Source organism: Phycodurus eques, chromosome 3, assembly GCF_024500275.1.
Source record: "Phycodurus eques isolate BA_2022a chromosome 3, UOR_Pequ_1.1, whole genome shotgun sequence".
NCBI classification, from domain to species: domain Eukaryota; kingdom Metazoa; phylum Chordata; class Actinopteri; order Syngnathiformes; family Syngnathidae; genus Phycodurus; species Phycodurus eques.
Window position 1 is genome coordinate 18,377,285 of NC_084527.1, and position 26,260 is coordinate 18,403,544.

Below are 26,260 nucleotides of genomic sequence, written 5' to 3' on the forward strand. Positions count from 1 at the left end.
TAGGGAAAGCCTTTTCAGAAAACTAAGATTTTAGAATTGCAGAGGGTGGACTGATGTCATATTAAACCCTATGGATTAAGGATAGTTTTATATACGATGTTTAATTCTCTTTTAATTTATGTATCAGTCTTATCGTGAACTTCATCTGGGAATGACATGTAAGCAGATCAAAGCAAGTGCATATTCCCTCTAACTTGGAGAACTGTGGTAGCAAGACTTTCTCTTTTCATTTCCTTAAATTGATGTTGTATGAAAGTGTTGTCTGTCACAGACACTCGGCAATACAACTCCTGTATTGCAGGTGGGTCTGCCACATTTCCCCTTTTGATAAATGCGGCAAAACAAGCAATTTGCAAAAGGCAGGCAGTGGCAGGTGTGCGTCTATATGCGGCGACATTCTACCGGTATTAGGATGGTACTGGCAAATACGACGGGCCTGGCTAAAAGTGATGGCGATGGAGTTTAGATAATCTTTGGCGAATACTGCAGCCTTGTGAAGGACACAGACAGGTGTGGGGCTTTGGCCGTGGAACATCACTGGCAAGCAAGCGCGGAGGGTAAGTGACGACGACAGCTGCGAAGTGAATTGCAGAGGGATGGGAATTGCTGCAGCTACAGCAAAAAGTCTCACAGGCTAAGTGATTACTTCAATATTCATGCATCTGTGGTATTACACAGCTTACAATGAAAGGTAGTTTTAATAGAAGTGTTCACTTTCTTAATCAAAAAGGATTCTGCTGTTATTAAAGGGGTGGTTTCACATTTTGTAGATAGCCAGGGGAATTGAAATATTGCCTTTGACACTATACTATTTGGCCATTTCTAACACTCACTGAGACTTGAGCACTTGTCTCAGGTGTGAAGGTGCCTTTTCCAGACAAAATGTTTTGGCTTCTTCCACATATGTTCAATATGTTTTGTATCAGGTCTCTTCGGTATAGTCCGATGTTTTGTTTTAAGCAATCCTTTTTTTTTTCTTCATCCTATTGGAGGAGTGTCACCAAGATTTCTGACACAGAGCAGCAAATTTCACTCCAGAATGCCTAGCTAGTCCTGAGATTTCAATGAGCACTACACAGATTTTAGACACCCTGTGCCAGATGCAGCAAAACAGTCCCAGAACAAAGCCAGTCGTCCTTCGTGTTTCACGGTAGGTATAGTGTTCTTATATTTGTACACGCAGCACAAGCTCAGCCCCGGGTCAGGGCCAGCAAGGCCTTCTCTGCTGGCCAAAACACTATCAAAAGCACTGACCTCCATTTAACACCTTTATTCTAATATTTGATTGAAGAAATTGTATTATTTTAATCCCAGCATTCTGTCTTCATTTTGTGGTGTTTCTCTTGGCAGCATTGCTTCAAGTATGTGAATGTGGTTGTTTGCTTTTTTGGGGGGGGGGGGGGGGTCAGATTTCAGCCTCTATGTGTTTGTTTCTATGAGTTGATTGGGAACCAATGAAGATAAGGACAAATGAAATGATCTGTCTTTGAAAGATACCAATCCATCAAACTCTGCTTTAGTTACTACGGGCTTGACTATACAACCCAACCCAAGAGGCCTATGGATAGGTGGCATCTCCAGCGCACGTGCACGCACGCATGACACAGATGACCGCAGCGCAATTGGCTTCCAGTACGGACTTCAAATACAACCCGGCGAGCTCGCTGTCTCTATTCCGAGAACACAATGTCAACAAAATGAAAGCATACACCCCAACCCTACATCAACTTCCCAATCAGAACCCCTCGCTGGGGACGACTCCACGCCAACTTTCTGCCCTCAAAATAACTCGAGCAGCTGTCAGGTTAAGAGTTGTACACATACATTTCTGTATGTGTGGGTGGGAGGGAAGTAGAAGGGGGAGGGCTGGTTGCGTGCATGACTCAATTACCAGTGCAGCATTCACATGCAATCACTGTCTCGATGATACCTCTGTACTGTCCTAGTGCACCAATGAGTTTCCTTGTGTTTACTCAACAAAACCTAGACTGTGTTTACATGAGGACTAACAACACATTTTTTCTCGGTGCATCACGTTACTGACAATACAACAGAGGTGGGTGGGAGTTTGTGAAGTACAAATAATTTGTAAATGTATTACTGTACCCTTTCAGGTATCTGTACTGTATGTATTTTTCTGACAACTTTTTACTTTTACTGCCTTTATTTGAAAAGATATCTTTGCACTTTCTCATTACTTTTCCAAAATAGGCTTGTTAGGGTTTTCAACCTCAAACAAGAAGTAAAGATTCAAGAAGTAAAGTCAACCGCAGTTCAGATCTTGATTGATTTATGGAGCTCTTGGGGACTGCGGCCTAATGTGAAAGCCTAAAAACCACAAGCTTTTGGCTGAACAAACAAACTTTTTGTCTAATGTAAAAATAAACATACAGGTAAGGTGTATTTTTTTTTTCCAGTTGAAATTAGCTAATGATAAAAACCATAAATACAATAAAACATACTTGTATTTTTTTTTTGCATTAGACAAATAATTTTTGATTGCCACAAGATTGTGGTTTTCAGGCTAGCTCAAGAGAACGCATTCGTGACAAATAATTCTTGTCGCCAACAAAAAAGGTCATGGATGGGGAATATCTTGTTACGCATTGCCGTTAATGCTCCCTGATTGAAATTCCGTTATGTCGTTGCTGTCCCTGTGTTTTCTAATCTATAAATCCCCAAGATTTCAGTCAGTCATTCATTCATTCATTCAGTTCGTCAGTCAGTCAGTCACCTTTCTCTGTTTCCATCATTTTTATGTCATGTTGTCATCAGCGGAGGTTGAAAAAAGTACAGAGCCCATTTTGACCAATTAAGGAGTAGAAAGTACAGATATCAGTTTTCACGTCAGGAGTAAAAGTAAAAAGTCCTCAGAAAATGAAAAACTCAAGTAGAGTACAGATACCTGATACAGCTACCTAATTACGGTAAAAGTATTTATATTTTGTTACTTCCTACCACCGCATAACTGGTACTTAAAAACATCTCTCACGCACACGCATAAGGCATTTTGAAGATGGGTGCTGAGACGTGAGCTTAGCATCACTGCTGACTCGTATGCAAGCTTTGTAAACCAACGCCACCGCAGGAAGGCAACGCTAAGTCCCCACGTGGAAGTCCGCCGTTACCGCACTTTGAAAAAATCTGAGTGTGATTATCCATGACTTATTATGGCCTGTCATTGTAGCTTTCCGCATCAGTACACTCCCAACCCCAACCCTTTCATGAGATGTATGTGACAAGTCCACCATTGATGCACTGGCCCACAAAGAACAACACAGTAATTATGTGGCTGGGGCTCCTTTCAGGAAGGAAGATCTAAAAAACAAAACAAAAAAAAGAACACAAATGATACTTCCAAACATTTGTTTTTTGTGTGACATCTTGTTTACGCAAAGCGGGCATTCTTTTCCTGACATATTGCGATGTGCCTCCTTATACCCAAAGGCGTTTCAGGTGAATTATATTTTATTTTTAACGGCCGTAGCACTGGATAACATTAAATTCGCACATGCATGCAAGCCCATTAAAAAAAAAGTCCTGTGGCGAATGGAGCATTTAATTAAAAAAAACAAAACAAATAAACAACAAGAGTAGGACGGTGAAAAATAAAAGGTGGTTTTGTTGCATTCCAGGGTGGTTGAGGGGAAAATGTTTACTATCAGTTTATAGTGAACCTCCAAAAATCACTGTAATTAAAAAAAAAATAATTCCTATCCCTAAAACCTTTTTCTAAACTGTTTTACAGGAGACATTGTTCACAATTTCAAATGTTTCCCATTTGGCTGTCATCAAAATACAGACCAGGAATAAGGATGAAGAATTACAGCACACTTTTTATCCAAATGTTTTACGCCTTGCTGAACTCAACAAACTGAAGCCAATTACGACTTCGGTTACCGTGATAACTAAGGGTGACTTCTTGAGACCAGAGTCTAAAAAAGTAAGTGTGAACTGCGACGTGCCCCCATTAAGACAGCATCTATTTCATTTTCACTCATAGAAGCGGCACTTCACCACCAATCCACCAAATGGCTCTTGTGAAATAGTGTGCGGAGGTTATTTATATTGTGATGGATATTTATTGGTAATGCAGTCTAACAAAGTTTAAGAGGGGGCAGCCAACACGAAAACAGAGAACAGAGCAAAGAACACCAAAAAAATTACAGAATTAAAGCAATATCAAACAGTATGACTATTTTAACATTCAAACTTTAGTATAGCGTTGTATGTTTAAGGGGTATAGCCTTTATCTTTTCTCATTCATGGCCCTTGCAATTAACATCGGAAAGTGCATCGGCAACTGTGGCTTTTCTTGTCCACATGCAAAGGGCATTACAGCACTTTAATTTGCAAAATATTGTTTTTTTTTCACTCCACTGAAGCTCACTTGTAACTCAGATTTTGGCTTGCAACACGAAGCAAAGAAGCATCCAAACAAATGGTCCGTAACTAAAACAGAACCTTAAGTTAGGGCACTCGTAAGCCAACATACCGTTGTATTTGTGTACAAGCAACTGAAGAGTGAATTTTACACAAAAACATTTTAAAATCCTTACAGGTAAGTGTAGCGAGGCCACTGTGCAATTCAACTAAATGAAAGTTCAACTAAAAGTACTCACCCTTTAAAGACGGCGTTTGTTTAACTTTCAAGGCATTTTTGTGTGTGTGTTGAGTTGAACTTCTCTTCCTCCTGAGGAGTTTGTCGTCGTACGCCACTAGAACAACAACAAAGCAGCCTTGCCTTGCGAAGCAGCCCAATTAAGCTGTCGAAATGTCTTGAGTATAAAATACCAATGGGACTCGCAAAGCACTTGCTGACAAATTCTTGTAATAAGTACTGGATATTAATTAATCATGTGCCTAACTGTTAGCCAAAATGTCTTTGATGGATTATGGTCTAGTTTTACTCAAGGATAAAGTGACATGGTAAACACAATATAGGTAATTCAAGCCGAATGGGGGGGAAAAAAACCCTACTGCCACTGATAAGTGCACACATCCCGTCGGCCTATTAAAACAAGGCTTCTTGCTAATTTTCGAATACCAGCCGTACTTGGGAGGTTATTATTAAGACGCTGAAGTCGCTGCACACTGGTCAGATGCTAGAGTCATATGCGCTCCATATGTGTTCGAGTATAAGAAGATAGCAGCAGCTGCTTTCACTGGAAGTATCTCATCAAATTGAATTTAGAATGACAATGAGGGTGAGAATGGAAAAAAATCATTCGGTCTTAAGAGTTTTATTTTGTATTAGCGCGATATTCTAAGCATACTGATGTTATGACACCTGCTTCCCGACATTTGGAAGTGAATTAATGCGCTTTCCGTCAATGTGAGTGTTTTTATTTGTGCATTGTTTGATTCTACTTTTTGTGGCCTTTCACTGCACATTTCTTTGGCTGATTAACCTAGCGTGCCGAGTCCATTCAGAAACAATTTGTACAATCGCACAAATGCCCCAAGGGTTTGTATGATTGGTAAATCGACAAACAAGTTTGAAAGTCACACCAAGACTTCACTTGAAGTCAAAATAGAGCCATGCTAGCCGAAGGTGTAGTAGCTACAGCAATGAGCGAGAATAGCGTCGTTGACAGCTAACATTAGCTGCTAGCTCTAGCCGGCTAGCCACCGACTGGCTAGTTGCTATCGGCGACTTCACTTGTGATCAAAGAACATCACATTAGTGGTTTAAGTTGTGTAGTTTGAAGCTCAACCCAAATTTGGAAGTCATTGTGAGTCGCGCATGACGTCAGCCAAACTTGTGAGACCTCTTTTTTGGACAGACCAAAATGAAAACTTATTAATTTCAGCAGTACCTATAAAACGCACTGTTAAATCACCTTCCTTTTCACCTCGCATTACGTGTCTGTCAGGCATATTTCCATATTAACTAGTGAAAGGATTGTTGTTGACTTTTAAGGTTCTGTAGTTCCATTTTTCATTGTCGTCCTCACTCTCTTCTCCACCCTCATAGATTGTCACATACCTCTCACTAAATCATCCTCTTTATTTGGAAAAGCAATAACAACCTGTAAACCTTTTAGAATATGCGCCCATCACATTGACAGAACATGAAAACTAACAAAGTCTGGAACCATATTGGCCCTTTTCTGTGACGCATTTAAAGCCTAAAGTCCAGATGTCGACCAAGGCGTGACCGTGTTTGAATACACTGAATGTCTCGTCCAGCAGTGCCAGTGAGTGTCTAGCAACGCTGACAAAAAAAAATCGCAGGCTCATAAGTCGGAGCCATCTGTCCTTAATCAGGCTGCTTGATCATACAATGTTAATAAAGACGATACTGGGACCACCGGGTGGTTCCAATAGAACATGACTTTGTTTGACTAGCAACAGATAACCCTTTGAACGCTCTCCCGAATACAATGAGAACACCCTTCAGAAGCTTTGATCAATAATAGTACACTGACACTGTACAGCAAACCTCCACTGTATTGATTTCCAAGATTTTCAGGCGATCGTTTTACAGTATACAGGCACGTCCAAATTTAGTGCTGTGCCCCTGTAGTGTAACACCACGACATGCCAGGCAGCGCTTCCCGCAGAGCAGAGTAATGCAGTAGCATATATGCTTGTGAGTATTTTTGCATGCTCTGCTTGTTTGTGTTGCTGCTCCATTCGTGTTAAAGTAGTAGCAGTTGTTTGAAGTTTTATCATTACAGTAACATCTATGCTAATTCCCATCTATGGCATTTCACATTATATGTTAGCATTAAGCTAACTTTTGTTGGCCCAACAACTTCACAACTTCTCCTTTTGTTTCCCTAAAGTGATGTTAAGCCCCCCTAAAATGTTTTAGGCACCCACAAAATGATTTGGTTGTATGTGGTTAGGGCCAAGCTTTGGTATCTTAGAGTCCCCTAAAACCAATGTGAAGCCCCCCTAAAGAATTTTGTAGTTCCCCAAAAATTGTTCCCCCCAATCCAGGTCGATGAAATGTACCGGGACACACAGTATACGACAAAATGTACTGGCCAAAGAATACCCTCTTTCACAGGTGGAGAATACCCACCTCTAGCTGCCCGCACCCTCAAACAACCCCCCACCCAACCACCTTGCTCAAACCACGTTTAAATACTGGCGTAAGGTAGACAGACCACTGGTCTAACACGGTTTTGGTGACTCGATCGGTGCGCAGGCAGACAGATACTGAGCTGCGCAGACATTTAAGCCGACAGCAGTTACCGCTAGCTCATTCTGTATTTGGTAAGGGTACCTGCTCACACCGTCTGTCGGCACACCAGCTAAGAGCAGTGACGGTGCTCCCCTCAGGCATGGATAGCTGCGATTACGCATCATCCTCTTCCACACAGAGATGTCTCCTTCGAGACTGTCATGCGGCACATTTAAAAGGAATCAATGAGAGGAAGCACTTTGATTGGCTACGAATGAAGTCGGCTGTAAGCCACCCACAGTGGTGCAGCCCGCCCATTCTCGGATCCACTGGGCTGCGATGGTCTGCAAAATTACCAACACCGGTCTGACCCGCCCCTGGGGCACAGTTGCCCCGCCTGACGCGCCAGATTTACGCTGTTCGTGAAAATAGGGTTCTGAGTCTTGTGACTTACTTCTGTAAGGTGAGGCTGAGGTTGCCTGTGCAGTTCTTGATCTTGTTCTGGGCCTCCAGGTGGTTCATCCCCTCAGTGGCAATGCCGTCGATGGACAGAACCGTGTCTCCGATAGCGATGCCGCCTTTAACCGCTTTACCGCCGTCATTCAGCTGCACAAATGAAATAAGCACAAGTTGTTCGTATCATTTAAGACCACTCCGATTAACATCATTAACATCTAACCAGAGCTTCGAACCAGTTAAAAGCACGAATGCCATCGCACCCATTAAAAAAACACTGTTAAAAAAGTCACACTGGATTTATGGGGCAGTATGCAAAAACAGAGCAGTTTATAGTCTTTGAAGAAACGCCATGTAAGTCTTGGTTTGAATGGGGACCTTGACATCGAGTGGCATCTTGACTTACAAGTGCCCGGCTTACTTTTTGTTGGTCCGACAACTTCTCAACTTCACCTTTGGTTTCAAACAACATGTTATGAGCTGTAGCTTCGTTAAAAGCAATTTATTTCTTTGCATTCACTTTTTGTATTTTAATAATTTTGTACAGTGTCGTGTGGATTTTCTTAATGGAATAAAACAAGTTGTGGTGTTTTCTGGGGCGGGGGCTGGAATGGATTAATTGCATTTAAATTTATTTCAATTGGTAAAATTTTCACTACCATGCGATATGAGCCTATTTTAACATTTCTTCTACTGTCCAGCACCAAAACCCAAGTTAAAAAAACTTACGTAACCACTTTGTAATATTAACCAGACTACTTCTTATCAGCAGACTGAGGGTGGACAGTAACGTGCGTAGGATGTTACACCCTGCTTTCCTTGTCTACCACACCAAAGAACTGCACTGGAAAACCCAAATAAGAGTTGTTGAGTCTATAAGATGGCGTTTGATGTCGTTTATCAGCCTCTACGTACTTTGCAAGGGTGGCTCTGGCATTTTCTTAGCTACTCAAAGGTTCAGAGTGTGAGTGTCCAAAGTGGCAGTGAGTTCGTTTGTTTCTTTTGACACGATGAAAAACGGACCACACGCACGCATGAGTGACGCTAATGTCTCCCCTTGCAGCCAATTCATTTAATCCAATGGCTTCTACTAGAAAGTATACAGTCGATGGAATTATAGTTTTTCTGCACTCTTCTGCAATATCATCCCACGCACATATATAATATTCATATGCTGTATATATAAAGAAAGACAAGACACTTGGGCAGGGCTAATAAAAGAGACTCTACAGCCCGGGATTAGTGTTAATGCTCTGTGGCCCCCAACCATTTATAGTCATATATGCCCAACACACACACACACACACACACACACACACATACACAAACTCACTCACACGTCCCAACACTGAGAGCAGGAAGAGGTTCTGATTTGACCTTAATTTACCTCAAAACACCCCAAAAAGAGACCATACATAGAATTACATACAATTAGAATGTGCAAGATTCGGTTGTATCATTTCCTATTTATTGGTCATCCCAAACACAATATTAAGCCATCAAGAATGTACACGCAGGAAATATTTGGCTTTTGATACAGATAGATATAGAGAAGGGATTCCCAAGCCGGAGCTGTGCGAGATTAAAAAATGTGGTGATCTGTTCACCTAGTTTTATTTTTTGTGTGTCTGTGTGTGTGTGTGTGTGTGTGTGTGTGAAAACTGAAGTAAAGTTCTGCGTGGGCCAGAAGTTCGACCTGGGTCAGCTGCTTGCAAGGCAGCTATACTTACCACTTTACCACCGATGCCACGAACATGTCAATGTGTAGTCAACAGCGAGTGGATTAGCCACGTTCCAATCGGGAAAACTCATGCCCACGTCGGGAGAACAGTGAAACACAAACACAATGAGCAAATAAAGGTTCACTGTAATAGGTTCATAAATTCAATGCTGGGTTTCAAAACAACGTCAACGCATTAATCGATTGAAGCAATATAGTCCACAGGGATCAGTGTGTTTTTCCGAGCTAGCACCATTCTCTTGGGGTAACGGTCCAACCCCAGAGATTAAGAAAAGCACATTCCGCGTGTTAAAGTTCACGTTTGACCATCCGAACAACCCTTCCAGCAATGTTGGCTTTCAACACTCTTGATCCTGTACGCTTTGAAGGAAATAATCGGATCTCAGCCTGTAGCGATGAGAACATTTTGGGAGCTCTACAATATAATTGGAGTGCTTTGAATAATGCACGTTTTTCGGCAAAAGGAGTGACTGTGATGACGGCAAAGGGTTCTTGACACGCGATGACTTTGAAGCAGCGCATAAAAAAAAATTCAAATCTGTCTACAGCCACGTCTCTACCAATGTTAATAGTATAATGACAGTCCCTACTTAATTATTCAAGACTGAAAATCCTGAAAGGACCATTTACTTCTTTCCAGGTGTTGGCTCCAACATGCCTATTAGAAAAAATTGTAAACCAAAGGGCCTCTCATGACGGAGTCATAGCCTCTATTTTGGAGGCGTGTGGCACCGGCGACCCACCAGGAACGCACAAGCTGTTCCTATGTGCTTAGAATGTTTGCGTTTTACTATGACAATCAAATCACTGAGTCCCCGCTGTGAATGCCGGCTTGTTCTTTACTAGTTTTTGCGACGCACAGTTTACCCTTTACGACTTGAAAAATGTCCATTTGTTGATACCGGTCCTGTGGGGAAGGACTTTAATAGGACCGCTTTAAGTTGCGTCATTCTTTTCCATTCAAAGGTCCATTTTCAGAGTAGTCGTTAAATAAGTTTAAATGTGTGGGTAAGACTTGACAAAAAAAAATGTGTACTAAATCATCTCTCCAGATCGCTCATTTTCACCTATTGCAGGTGGGTCTGAAAGTTGTCTCCTAACTGACTACTATGCCCATCCAGTTAACATAATTGCCGATCTGTCAACAAAATAAAACTTCAATTCTGCCCTCCGTGAAGTGAAATGAACCCGTCTGAAAACGACAAGGCCTAGTGACAGGTGAAAGGTATTTCAAGCCACTTTGGGTTGGTGTGTGTGACACCGATAGGGCTTTTCCAGCAGATCAGTCCGTCCATTACCGCCGAAGACAGAAGCGTCTGCCATGAGCTCATCAGATAACTTTCAATATATATATATATATATATATATATATATATATATATATATATATAGGGAATATTTTTCAAACTTTTAATGCCAAAATGTCTTTACTATTGTGTCCCAAATGAAGTTTCATGATTTGTAACATGTTTTCTGAGGATGCTAATTACATTTTTGGATATCAAGTATTTTTTTTCTCCAATTGCTTAATATGCCTTTTCCATAAAAACTAACACAAACGGATGAGTAGTTAAGATCATTTATCTACTTCAGTTTATGCAAATTCATTTAAATGGAGACAATAGATTTGCCATACGAGTAAATTGAGTCAGGTTGATTACAGAATGGATTAAACTCATAAGGTACCACTATATTAAAAAAATCAAGAAAGAAATCCTTACAAAATGATGACAAACAAAAGAATGTCTAGACTCTAATGGGTGGGTGTGGCTGCGGAAACTGACCTCTGAAACGGTGGGACTATTCTTCGAAACTAAATACACACATTCTCCCGAGACGTTTACTGTATCTTTGTGTGTGTGTGTGTGTGTGTGTGTGTGTGTGTGTGCGTGTTTTCGTGTGAATCCTTTAAATGAGCTGCACTTAGGAAGGTTTAAGTAAAGATACACTGTGTAAATTTAGATGGGATGGAAGGCAGACCATTTTGATTTTGACGTAATGGGGCTTGTCCTTGAAAATGTAAAAAGTCAATGGCTATCACGAAGGAGAGTTTTAACGATTATTCACAATAACATATCGGTGACGAAAATATTTCATGCATCAAGGCCTGATATAAAATGTGACCTTTGCATTGGGAACAAGCAGCTAAAACAGAATGGAATATTTGATTAATCTATTTAATAGTCATTATGAATTCGGTCAAACCGATTGGCGATTAAGGGTGTATGTAAAATGGGGTGCACTACTCAGGGGATGCATCCGGCACTGAGTGTTTTCAATCTGTGCAGGGTGCAATGAAATCTCAGGACTATCGAGTCATTCTCGAGCAAAATATTCTGCCCAGTGTCAGAAAGCTCGGCCTCAGCTCCTGATCAATGACCCAAAACAAAGTTCAAAACAGCCGAGAACGGCGAAATTAAAACACCGGCTATATTCTGAAACGGCCTTCTATGAGTCCTGAACTAAATCCTATTGAACATCTGCGCAATGTAAACTTGTTTTGACAACATTCAACATAAAAACCAATTACCTGACTGTTACAAATTGGATAACTATATGAAGAAAGAATGACAAAGCATCTTCAGAAAGACATTTTTCATAGACACTGGCACCTAAACAGGAATTCAGAACATTTAAAAGAAGAAATCAAAACCTATCAATGAATGCGTTGATCGTTAATTCCCCCCCATCATCGATAAGGATATTTAGTCAAATGCCCTTCCATACAGCATAGCAAGCCTAGTGGTGAGCATGTTGAGAGGTTCTGGGTTCGAATCCAGTCTTGAGTTTGCATGTACTCTTGGTGGGGTCAGGTTTTCTTTGGGTACTTCCTTCCAACACTCCTAAAACATCCATATGTACCTCTGCGATATCACATTTTTTAAGGGATCGTTTTTGCATGGATTTTGACAGTATACTACTGTAATGCACTTTTCAGCCATTTTTTTAAACACCGGAAAAACAGCAAAACGTATAAACACAAAGAGCACACTCACACAGGAACTGCTGTAAGTCACAGCCACACCGAGAATCTCACATGCACACTTCCCAACGTCACATGCGTGAACGGACACTACAATACGACCAGTATTGTCCATACATTTTATGTTTTCAATTACGTTTGTTTTTTTCCTTTGTTAAAATGTGTTTACAGTGTGCTTAAAAAGTGTACCTTAATAAGTTTAAATGTGTTTTAATAAGCTTAAATTTGTTAAAAGGGTGTATGAGGCGTGAAACTATTTTAAAAATCTTTTTACATGATCTCTCTACATTGTGGATTTTCAGCTGGTCTGGAATATATCCATGCAATAAATGGTGGTTCACTGTATAGGCCTATATAGGTCTTCTAGTACATGGCTTGCGCTTTATAGGGACACCCTCGCAGTTTTGATTGACTTCATCCCAACTTCTCTGGGAATGACAAACACACACACGCTACAAAACAGAAAACACAAACACACAACCGTGGTTAAAAAGACGAGAAAGATCACATGGCTTCAGTTAGTGGGAAAAGTATCACATCCAAAGTAATAATAACACAAGATGGCGACCCAAAGGGGCCCCGCGGGGCACTGGAATAAGAGCAAGGCCAGTCGTTCATCATCGGGGCTCATGTTGCCATTAGCCTGCACTCTGCCAATTTTAGTCATTTGTTGGAGCGTCTGTAGATTTGGATTAAAACTGCATGTGTACTTTATCACACTGAGAGCTGTTTCGAATAGCATCCACTTTGGCAAAAATACACACCTCCCTCAAATACAGTGATCCCCCGTTTAGCGCGGGAGCTGCATTCCAGACCCACCGTAAAAGGTGAATATCTGTGATCTTTTTTTTGGAAATCGTTTTTTCTCCTACCACATGCTTTAAACCTATAGTATTTAACTTCTTTCGCCCCCTGGGGTGGAATTCTGCATGACAACAACAAAGCCGTCGCTTCAGTGTAATGTAAGATTTCCCTTGTATGTGATTCTGGTGGGGGGAAAAAACATATGTATTCTTTGGAATCAGAAGAGGCAAGTGATGTAAATTCCTTTCATTGCTGCATTTTGTGTATGCACTGTTTGGTGCTAAGAGGTCCTCAGAAAGACACGTGCAGTTTGTTCATGGCAATCATTGTTTTTGTTTACACAGTAATTATTGTATGATTACTTTCTGCTGCACAAATATGTAAAACGCTATGTTTAGTGAGCTTTTGCAAATGGGGAAAAAAGGGTCCGTCATTGCAACACCATGTGGGCCAGTGTAGGAATATCACCGGTCGACACGAAACATAAAAGATCAAATATTGAAAATACAGCAAGATGATAGACGAGCTGATAGGCTTAATCAGCATTGTGCCATGTCCTCTTTTAACAAAAAAAAATGTTTACTCAAGTGCTCCAGCTTTAAACACATTTATATTTATCAAAACACACTAAAACCTATTAAACACCTTGTAAACATGTTTGAACACGCAAAAAAACTGTATGGAAAATATTGTATGTGTTGTGAGTGTCGAGGCGTGAGCTGTCGGCGACAGCAGCTCCTATGTGAGTGTATTTGTGCCTGATTCTTTTTACGACACCCAATCGACTTGTGGTAAGTTGTCTATGTTTTTTCAACTGATTTAGGACAATTTTGCATCGCTGAATCCAAAAATGACCATTTCCGTTTTCTCGTTCAGGTTAGGTTTTCATGCCAAGTTAAGTTTTTATTCAACAAATGTTACAAACTTTTCTTATTGATTGAATAGTAGACATTGATAAGTAAGTAAGTAAGTAAGTACCTGTAAATTTCATGTTAAATCCTCATTGTTCAAAATTCAGGGCATGATCCTCTATTTATTTGAACCTCTAAAGTGAAAATAACTGTAAATGTAAACAAAAAACGTGGCCATAATTCAGAAAGTTGACCTGATTGATTATTTGAATTCAGCACATCAGACTTGTGCTAATTCAGCTAAACGAAAAAAAAACAACAACATTGTAATCAAAATAAAATGCCCCTTAAAGTCACACATCTAACACACGAATACTAGAGTATGTATAGTTAGCAGTAGTCTTATTCCTGTCCATCCATTTTTCTTTATCAAAAAAAAAAAAAAAAATGGGGGTGGTTTTTGGTGGGGCTGGAATGGATTAGCAGCATTTCAGTTTATTTTAATTGGGGAAAATTGATCTGTTATACAAGTAAATTGAGCGACAGTAAGTTGCAAGTCGAGGTACCACTGTGCTACGAATAACTAAATGACTTTCTAATCGTGTGTTTGTGTGTAATCTGCACGTGTGAGTGTGCCTTTTGTTTTACCCTGGAGATGGTGAGAGGCAGGTTGAAGTCTTTTCCGCCTTGTAGCCGAAAGCCCCAGGGGGCGGGGCCACGGAGAGTGACGTTGTAGTTTCTGCTCATGGTTTGACTTGCCGCAGGTTTTTGCTATGTTGAAGGAAGCTGCTAAAGAAAAGCAATTTGACCTTGTTAAGAGGGGGAGCGGGACGTGTACTGTGAATAGCTAAACATATTGGGGGGGGGGGGGGAAATACACATTAACTTTTCTTTTTCAAATTCTGAAATTAAAATACAAATAAGAATACAATTACTATTTAAAATAAAAGCTTGAAAATAAAAAATATATATATAAAAATGGGGAATCACAATTATAATACCAAAACAAAAACTAAAAATAGTAGATAAAATGCACATATCAAATAAAACTTAAAAAATACAAAAAAAACTTTTTTTATTTCGATTTATTTTATTTTTAATTCTAAAATTAAAATACAACTGAAAAGATATTGTAAATAAAAACTATTTTAAAAAATCTAAAAATGTGAAATTAAAATACTAATATAAAAACAAAAACTTAAAACGAATAGAATCAATGCACATATTAACTAGATAATAAAAATAAACTTGAAATATAAAAAATGTAGTATTGAAAATGAAATATAATTTCTGAAATTCAATGATTTAAAAATTACTTAAATTAAAATAAATATATAAATAAATAAACATGTAAATATGGACATTTTTAAAATGTATAATTAATTAAAATATTACGGATCTAAAAACAAACACAACCACAAATTATAGAAATAATGAATAATTATTAGTAAGTGCAATCAAAATTAACTATAACAAACTGAATACTGAAATGTATTATTTCTGAACACATTTAATTGGAGAAACATAGAGACACGCTGTCACTGAAGAACACAGGTTTCAAACTCAAGGCCTGGCGGCCAGATCTGGTCCGCCACACCCTAATATGTGGCTTGCAAAAGCAAAACCATCCATCCATGCATTAACTGAGCCGCTTATCCTCACAAGGGTCGCGGGAGCGCTGGAGCCTATCCCAGCTATCATCGGGCAGGAGGCGGAGTAGACCCTGACTGGTTGCCAGCCAATCGCAGGGCACATATAAACAAACAACCATTCACACTCACATTCACACCTACGGGCAATTTAGAGTCTTCAATTAACCTACCATGCATGTTTTGGGGGGGATGTGGGAGGAAACCGGAGTACCTTGAGAAAACCCACCCAGGCACGGGAAGAACATGCAAACTCCACACAGGCGAGGCTGGCATTTGAACCTCGGTCCTCAGAACTGTGAGGCAGACGCTCTAACCAGTCGCTCACCGTGCCGCCAAAAGCAAATCGTTTGTGTAAATATTATTAATACTTGTTCAAATCTGTACCAAAATTTAAAATAGTTATATGTAATAAATAACGTTGAGCTATTGCAAGCATTTTTTGTTACCAAAACCATTTTTACAGTAACTTGAACAATAGCTGAACAAACTATTATCCTTGAATTCTGATTTCAAAACTAATTATCCGTAAATTTGTTGTATATATATATATATATATATATATATATAATATGATGAGGCAATTAAGCATTGATATGGCTTAACAGACATAAAGCCCCTCTGAGAGAAATCGTAACTATAACGTGCCCCGCGACAAAAATGACTTTGACAACCCTGATGTAGAAGATGACAATACAAATTGATAGGAAATTTAATATGAACATGCGAATGGTTGTTTGTTTGTATGTGCCCTGCGATTGGCTGGCAACCAGTTCAGGGTGTACCCCGCCTCCTGCCCGATGACAGCTGGGATAGGCTGCGGCACGCCCGCGACCCTAGTGAGGAGAAGCGGCTCAGAAAATGGATGGATATTATAACACAATGAACACTAGCAACTAACAAGAGATAAAGACCACATATAAATCTAATTTAATTGCAAAAACGTATTCGGGGGGAAATTCCTGAAATGCACACCAGTTTTGTCTCTACAGAGGACACAACTAGCGTCTATAATGTAGCACACTTTATCAGACATCTTTAATGCATTATAGGCATCATTTACCCATATAATTAAAAAAAACACTCTACCTTTATTAGAATCCCCAGAGGGGAAAATAGCTCCTTTGCAGGCAGGTGAAGACGGTAGAATACTCCCCTGGTGTCCCCTGGACAATCCCCTTCCCAGCAAACACACTGAGTGTGTGTGAAGGGGGCACGAGGGAGCAAATGCTCTTATATATGACAGAGGGGAGGGGAGAGTGGAGGAGGAGGAGGAGGAGGAGAAGAGAGTGAAGTGGGGGTGATGTGAGGTTAGGATGGGGTGGGGAGGACAAGAAATCAGGGAGACAAGTGTGGGTGGGGGGGGGGGATGACATGACGGAAAAGTGTTCGGGAGCCCCGCACACGGGGAAAACGGTGAGGGGGAGAGAGGGAAGGAGGGAGGAAGCGAGGGGACAGTTTATCTCGGGTCGGGATATTTTTGACGTGGACTCCGACTACCTCATTGGAGGGAGGCGAGAGTCCGTCCACACCCGTCGCTCTCTTTATCTCCCCGACCACTAATTGTCTTGACTTAGTTTTTAATGAATTATTCCAGTATTTGGCCCAAGATGGCTTCCTGTAATTTTCTGACTGAACTGCTATTTTCCATGCAGGGAAAAGCAACACATATAAACAGCGCATACGACAATAATCAGACGCATGTATTCTCTCTGTTCCGTGGGAATGACGACTATTAAACTGGCAAAACATGTTGCTTTATTACTCTTCTTCTTGCTGTTAATTACACTCCATCTCTTTCAGTCGAACCCGTTGCTGCCAAACATGTTGCAGCACAACATGGTACTACACCCTAACCACACAACTCCAAATTAAGAATTGCCTGTGTACTGTAAAAACCCATAAAAATGAATGTCTCCAAAATCTGCAACATAGCAGGGATTAATTGTATTTACAGTGACACTTGGGACAAAAAGTGCCCCATGGAGATGCTGTTTCTAGAATATGAACCCATTCTATTGTTGTTCTTTTCCATATTTGACAGATTATTCACATTGTCAAACGTGTTCAATAGGCTGCTGGATGTAAAAGGTGGAACAAAAAGGATTTGGGGGCCACTGGGAAATGATATCAAGCCCCGACAATAGACCGTGTGCGACAGCGTGAAACCTCAGACCTTCTGGCTGTCTCTTTGTTGTGTCCAACAATCTATTCCGGTCCCATATGCTCACCTCTCGATGATCCACGTGCTTAATGACCACAGCTTAACAGCCCCTCCGCACACACCCAAACACACGTATACACACAAACACCAGACAAGCCCCGTCCCTTTGTGGTTTGATAATCTGCCCAACTAAATGACATTTAATGCATCACCCGTGTGAATTAAAAAGGGGGACACCAGCCCTGTATTCAGCCACCTGGCCTTTCAAAAACTCCCTCCCACACATGCTCTCATACACACACAAACAATGGCAAATGCTCACTTGGAGATTGTAGGTTACATCTTTCAATTAGAATCAATCACAAACAATTTTGTGAATATCATTTAATACACTGAACTACAAGTAATGTCATTACCGTCATCAAATCAATTACGAATCAAATGGAAAATTTAGAGGTTTATTTTTTTTGGAATTAAGGAGGACTATCACTAACTCAATCTCAATAACAATTTCAGAACCACTAAGTGTTGACCCCCCAAAAATGCGGCGTATAGTTTGGCTTGTGTATTTGTCTGCCAGTTAATCAGTCTGAACCCCCAAAAGGATCTAATCTAATCTAATCCCGCCATCCCTTTCTGTCAACACTGTCTTGTTAGTGTAGTAAACCAGGGTCGATTGCAGTCTAAATCAGAACAAGTTATTACACGGCAAGTTCACTAAACACGTGTATTGTATTTGCGTGTACTGTACCACCATTTTCTCGATACTGTACTTAACTCATTCACTGCCAGCCTTCCCAGTTAACATGGATATTGGACTTCTAAAGCCGTCAATGGCAGTGAATGTGTTAAAGATCCTGTAAAGTGAACTCTGAGAGTTGTTTCTAAATAATGTATACGTTTGAAGGTCATTTTCGAATATATGTGCAAAGACTGAGAACTACGCAGGGCTCAGCTGTGGAGCTACAGTACAGCGTTAAACTGTTTTTCTACCATTTCAGTTTTCCTCATTTTTGAGGCGTGGCTAAAACGCCACCCAATGACGCACTTGGGCGTCCAGCAGGAGTTGCCCCTCCCCTACCAGATAAAGCACCAGTTATCCGGCACAATTATCAGACGCAATTGTGGCGTGCAAGTTAGCTAGCAATGCCCACATCTGGAAAATGCATGCTCCCTTCGGATATTCCGCTGGCGTGGCTGCTTTAGAGCACCTCGTTGTTGGCTATGAGTCTGCGCACGTCACGCAGAAACAGATGGAAGCGCGAGCAAGGGGGGAAAAAACACATTTTAAAGCAGGATTGTGAACAACACTCTTCTCTCCGGTGTGTCAAATTTAGAAGACAATTATTTTAACTTTACCGGGATTTTAAGTAAGCAGTGTGAGTACTTTGGCCACCTCTGCCCAACACTCAAACTCAAAAGCACACGAGGCCTCCAGAGATGAGCGGTGTGACCTCACTATTTGCTGTTTATTTCTGTTCACGTTCACAGTGGAAAGTATTCCTCTGTACTCGCCGCCCAAGCGGGCGAATGTAGACAGATGGCTCAGGTCCGACGTTTGTCTATGCAAGGGGGGATGAACCCAGAAGAGATCTGGTCGAGCAGAGACGGACGGGGAAAGCACAGGTGCACTGTTTGCGAACAATCTGGGTCAATCGTTTTCAAACGCCAAGTGTAACGTTTTCTCAAGGCAACGGTGCGAACACATCAACGGTCGCAGGAATTTTCAGTGTCTGCTCGTAATTTTCCTTCCACCTCCTGTTTGGAATAAACAGGTCACTAACTGTTCTGGAAAGAAAGTCAAGACAAAGCATCACATTTTTCATAATCTGATTATTGTTGGCTAAATTGTGGCATACAGTATTTCATTGAGGTTCATCGTTCATGCCCCCGCTGTCAAACTTTTTTTAAGCAAATGGTTTTTGTTGTTTTGTTACAGTATACAGTGGTGCCTTGAGGTGCAAGTGACCCGCCTTAAGAGTTTTTCAAGAAATGAGCTGTCGTTTGGCTGAATTTTTGCTTTAAATAGTAAGCATAACTTGAGATATCAGCGCTTTATGGTGGCAGTGAATGCAACTCAATTTGCTTCAAAACAAGCAGCAGTTTTTGAGCTGACTAAAACAACCACATAGCTTTGCCTTAGTCCGTTTAGCTTAATGTTAAGAAACAATGCAAAATGCCATAGAGGCCTAACGAGTAGCTTTGGTGTCACTCTTAACCCATGAAGCAATGGCTATTTGAACACACACAATGCTGAAGCTATATATATGGATATATATATGGCACGGTGGGAAAAACTGGTTAGCACATCTGCCTCACAGTTCTGAGGACCTGGGTTCAAATCCGGCCTCACCTGTGTGGAGTTTGCATGTTCTCCCCGTGCCTGCGTGGATTTTCTCCAGGCACTCCGGTTTCCTCCCACATCCCAAAAACATGCATGCTAGGTTGATTGAAGACTCTAAATTCCCCTTAGGTATGATTGCAAATGGCTGTATGTTTATATGTGCCCTGCAAATTGGCTGGCAACCAGTTCAGGGTGTAGCCCGCTTCTCGCCCAAAGATAGCTGGGATAGGCTCCAGCACGCCCGTGACCCTCGTGAGGATAAGCGGACAGAGAATGAACGGAGTGGAGAAGGATTGACTAAGCCACACACACACACACACACACATATATATATATATATGGTGGGAAGCAACCAAGTACAAATATTTACTGAAGCAGATTTTTCAGGTATCTACTTTACTTGTGTATTTTTTTTATCTTATGAGCAGATACCTGAAATTTCTACTCTTTACTTTATGTAAATAGCCTTGTTCCTTAAAGTCCCTAACATGACTTCTTGAGACTTTTTTTTGTGGGTCTACTCATGATAGACACATTTTATGTTGCTGAGGTAGACTCAATTCACAAGCTGACCTCGTGGAGCTAAGAAGTTTGTGTTGTATGCCAAAGCAATGGCAAAAATGGTGCCATTAGAGGTCTGGGGTGTGGGCTCCCTCTGGTGGTGCTCAAAAGAATCACGGCCTAAGTACGGTTCAAGTGTAGTTAACATAAATTATTTTCAGGTGCATTGATGATGAAATGTTGATAAATTGTCCAGCATTATTGTGTATGTGTCTGGCTTAGTTAATCCTTCTGGACAGGATGTCATGTCAGTAAAACGTCAGCAACGCGTATATCCATATTTTGTTTTCTCTCAATCGTAGGCCAGCATGCATGTTCCAGAGGGAACTCCCGAGAGGACTGTGACCCACCCTCAAATTGTCTGCAGTTCAGTGATTGTCAAAGTGTGGTATGGGTACCATTAGTATTACGCCTGCTCCCTCTATTGGTATGTGACAATCACTGAATTAAATGTTCAAAATGTAAACAATGTTTCAGTGGCTTAAACGTTGTTTTTTTCCCATCCAGTACATTTGTTGAGTACAATTCAGTTGTATATAACTTAAGTTCAATCCAGTTTAATTGAATAATTTTAGAATTCTTTGTTTCCAAATATAGTACTTTTGTGTTCAAAATATTTTAATTGAAATCATGACTTATGTACATTTGACTCTGCCTCGTTAATGAACACCGACTGTGACGCTATTGTATTTTAATTTTAATGTTGGTCATCATTCTGGTGGTAGTCGGAGATCCAAGTATTTTGGATGTGGTACTTTGTGTCAAACATTTGAGAAGCACATCAAGAAGCTACATCAGCCATTTCAACTCAGCCTCCTCCATTTAAAAGCAACACAATGGTGAGTACTTTATATACTGTAGTGTCATGCTGTTCCATGTACCTTGCATCTCTTGTAGGTTCAGTAAAATGGGCGAAATCTCAATGAGATCGGGTGAGTGAATGAGCCTTCTCTGTCAGTCGGTGCAAGACAACCAGAAAACAGAGAGCAAGAGCGACAGAGAGAAGCAACTGAGCGTGCAGATAGGTATTTGCCAGGGCTTTCATAAATGGTTTGTTTTTATGCATCTTAACATGGACTGCATCACAGTTTTGTTTTATGATTGGAGCTCATCGTTTTAGGTTGCATTTCAGGTGTGGACTCACACCTTGTGACTTAATTCTGCTGGATGTGGAGAGGGCAATCCTTACTCTGTTCCTTTCGTCTTTTATATATTTAGTTTCAGGTTTTTGAGGTGATTAACTACTCCAAGAATTATGGTCCAGAGCATCATATTATATATATATATATATATATATATATATATATTGAAATTGAGGGTGTTGTGTATAATGTGATTAGTGGTTATTGCCCCAGTGGTAGGATGTGACCTAGAGGTGAAAGAGAAATTCTGGCATGAGCTAGATGAAGTAGTTCTGAGCATCCCAGACAGAGTCTAGACTGGTGCAGATTGTAATGGACATGTTGGTAAAGGAAACAGGGCTGTTGAAGAAGTGATGTGTAAGTTTGGCATCCAGGAAAGGAAATGGGGGGACAGATGGTGGTAGACTTTGCAAAACGGATGGAAATGGGTGGAGTGAACACTTTTTTTCCAGATGAGGCAGCAACATAAAGTGACCTACAAGAGTGGAGGTAGAAGCACACAGGTGGATTACATCTTCTGCAGACGATATAATGTGAAGGACTGTAAGGTAATGGTAGCGGAGAGTGTGGCTAGACAGTATAGGATGGTGGTGTGTAAGATGACTCTGGTGGTGGGGAGGAAGACAGCAGAGAACCGTGTGGTGGAAGCTGAGACCGGACAAGTGTTGTGCAGCTTTTCGGGAAGAGGTGAGACAGGCTCTCGGTGGACAGGAGGAGCTTCCAGAAGACTGGACCACTGCAGCCAAGGTGATCAGAGAGGCAGACAGGAGAGTACTTGATGTATCTTCTGGCAGGAAAGGAGAGAAGGAGACGCAATGGTGGAATCTCACAGTACATGAAATCATACAAGGAAAATGGTTAGCTCAGAAGAAGTGGGACAATTAGAGCAATGATTCCCAACCAGTGTGCCGTGGCACATTAGTGTGCCGTGGGAAATTATCAAATTTTACTTAATTGCTCAAATAATTATTTATTTACAATAAATAATCTATCTTTGGTCATCTATTTATGCCAGTGAGCCATAGTGACAGACAGAACAAATGAATGGTCTTCTATTACATGGCAGGAAGTACATACAGTAATTAATGTAGCCACTTTTTGTGACCTTTTTGTTTGTTGGTGTGCCGTGTGATTTTTCAATTGTAAAACATTTGCCTTGGCTCCACAAAGGTTGGAAATCACTGAATTAGAGGACCGAGGGGAGGAGAAAGGAATACATGAAGATGCCACGCAGGGCAAAGGTAGATCTGGCAAAGGCCAAACAAGAGGCATATTATGACATGCATGTCAGGTTGGACACTAATGGAGAAAAGGATCTACACAGGTTGGCCAGACAGAGGGATAGAGATGAAAAGGATGTGCAGCAGGTTAGAGTGGTAAAGGATAGCGATGGAAATGTGTTGACTGGTCCCAGTAGTGTGCTGGATAGATGGAAAGAATACTTCGAGGAGTTGATGAATGAGGGAAATGAGAGAGAAGGGAGAGTAGAAGAGGCAAGTGTGGTGGACCAGGAAGTAACAATGATTAGTAAATGGGAAGTTAGAAAGGCAGTTGGTCCTGATGACATTCCTGTGGAGGTATGGAAGCATCTAGGAGAGGTGGCTGTGGAGTTTTTGACCAGCTTGTTCAATAGAATTCTAGCAGGTGAGAAGATGCCTGAAGAATGGAGGGAAAGTGTGCTGGTGCCCCTTTTTAAGAACAAGAGTGATGTGCAGAGCTGTGGGAACTATAGAGGAATGAAGTTGATGAGCCACACAATGAAGTTATAGGAAAGAGTAGTGGAGGCTAGTCTCAGGACAGAAGTGAGTATTTGCGAGCAACAGTATGGTTTCATGCCTAGAAAGAGTACAATGGATGCATTATTTGTATTGAGGGTGATGATGGAAAAGTTCAGAGAAGGTCAGAAGAAGCTACATTATTTTTCTTTTTCTTTGTAGATCTTTTTCTTTGTAGATCTTTGTAGAAAGCCTATGACAGAGTATCCACATAGGTACTGTGGTACTGCATGTAGACGTCTGGAGTGGCAGAGAAGTATGTTAGAATAATACAGGACATGTATGAGGGCAGCAGAACAGTGGTGAGGTGTGCTGTAGGTGTGACTGACCAATTTAAGGTGGAGGTGGGACTGCATCAGGGATCAGCCCTGAGCCCCTTCCTGTTTGCAGTGGTGATGGATAGGCTGACAGATGAGGTTAGACTGGAATCCCCGTGGACCATGATGTTCGCAGATGACTTGTGATCTGCAGTGAAAGCAGGGAGCAGATGGAGGAACAGTTAGAAAGATGGAGGCACGTACTGGAAAGAAGAGGAATGAAGATTAGCCGACAAAAGACAGAAATATGTGCACGAATGAGAAGTGTGGAGGGGGAGTGTGAGGCTACAGGGAGAAGAGATAGCAAGGGTGGAGGACTTTAAATACTTGGGGTCAACCGTCCAGAGCAATGGTGAGTGTGGTCAGGAAGTGAAGAAACGGGTCCAGGCAGGTTGGAACGGGTGGAGGAAGGTGTCAGGTGTGTTATGTGACAGAAGAGTCTCTGCTAGGATGAAGGGCAAAGTTTATAAAACAGTAGTGAGGCCAGCCATGATGTACGGATTAGAGACAGTGGCACTGAAGAGACAACAGGAAGCAGAGCTGGAGGTGGCGGACGGAAATGAAGATGTTCAGGTTCGCTCTCGGAGTGACCAGGTTGGATAAAATTAGAAATGAGCTCATCAGAGGGACGGCCAAGGTTCGATGCTTTGGAGACAAAGTTAGAGAGCGCAGACTTCGATGGTTTGGACACGTCCAGAGGAGAAATAGTGAGTATATTGGTAGAAGGATGATGATGGTGGAGCTGCCAGGCAAGAGAGCTAGAGGAAGATCAAAGAGAAGGTTGATGGATGTCGTGAGGGAAGACATGAAGGCAGTTGGTGTTCGAGAGGAGGATGCAGGAGGAAAAGGATGACGCGCTGTGGTGACACCTAATGGGACAAGCCGAAAGGAAAAGAAGTAGTTTCATAGATCCTATATTAAGACAATGGGTATAATCTGCAAGCTTGCTAAACACAGAAACCGATGTATATCCTAATAATCCATCCATCCATTTTCTGAGCCGCTTCTCCTCACTAGGGTCGCGGGCGTTGCTGGCGCCTATCCCAGGCGGGGTACACCCTGAACTGGTTTCCAGCCAATCGCAGGGCACGTACTGTATAAACAAACAACCATTCACACTCATATTCACACCTACGGGCAATTCAGAGTCATCAATTAACCTACCATGCATGTTTTTGGGATGTGGGAGGAAACCGGAGTGCCCGGAGAAAACCCACGCAGGCACGGGGAGAACATGCAAACTCCATACAGGCGGGGCCGGGGATTGAACCCGGGTCCTCAGAACTGTGAGGCAGACGCTCTAACCAGTCGATCACCGTGCCACCTAATAGTCATGTTCATCAATTTTTACTAATTCCAAAGTTAAATGGCAGAATATACGTGGCACAAAATACATCAATAAAATACATACCTATAGAAGACCCGAGAGTGTCACTTGTTGATAGCATAGCAAAGAGGCATTTGTACTTGATACAATGAATGAAATTAGCACTTGTAGTGAAAGAAAACATGAGCCATTACAAAGCGAGAGAAAGTTGACCGGATGTTCGCCTTACATTCAGTTCTCACACGCTCATACTCAATGATGACCCGCAACCGTCACCCTTACCCAAGCCAACCAGCTCCCCAAAGGATGTGCGTATGTATGTACGTGATGCATTGAAAAACCGCGGGGGGAAACATGGCGGGCCAGAGAGCAGGCCGGAGTGACGGGACACCGGGTCTCCTCCCCAACCCGACACTGACAGGTGTGTGAGGCATTAGAACTGGAGGACCGGCAGGGCAGAGAAGGACACCCTCACAGCCCGTGCAAGAGACGAGCAATGACCAAGGCAGAGCGACCCGAGGGGGAAGAGGATGTCACAGGCCCGGGGTGCAGCAGAGTTTGTGGGCTCCCCTTGCCAACTACTACACCAATCAGAATGAGAAAAGGTGTTTCTATTGATTTTTCGTGATTTCACCAAAAGCATTGGGCGTGTAACTTGTAGACGGTCCCTGGCGAATGTCACCCAATGAACCGGGCTGCCATACAAGCTGACTTGAGGACGTCACAATTCAAACAAGCCAGCGGCAGTGCCTTTGTGACGAGATCATTCATGAGCAATCACATTTGCACATGCAAAACTATATCAATCACATTATCGTAGGGATTAGACAGAATACCGAAGATTTGAAAAAAAAAAAAATTCGGAAATGCGAGGCGTCATTTCCTGCTCTTTGAGTGACAACTTCGTACTGCACGCAGACAGCTGCAGCGGGGACACACGGATGTAAATGCACGTATTGTAAAACCACTTGAACCGAACGAGGCTACAAGTGATGAGAAGTGTGCTTTTCA

The 26,260-nt window shown here is 41.6% G+C and overlaps 1 protein-coding gene across 1 annotated transcript in view; it reads right to left on the minus strand.

Moving 5' to 3' along the window:
- LOC133400650 (PDZ and LIM domain protein 5-like) overlaps window positions 1-16,810 on the minus strand; it is a 57,348-nt gene extending 40,538 nt beyond the window's left edge. The window contains 3 exon segments of the mRNA XM_061673510.1: window positions 7,590-7,741; window positions 14,619-14,759; window positions 16,709-16,810. Of these exon segments, the coding sequence (XP_061529494.1) occupies window positions 7,590-7,741; window positions 14,619-14,717 (251 nt within the window). The 5' untranslated portion in view covers window positions 14,718-14,759; window positions 16,709-16,810.
- Between the last annotated feature and the right edge of the window lie 9,450 nt (window positions 16,811-26,260).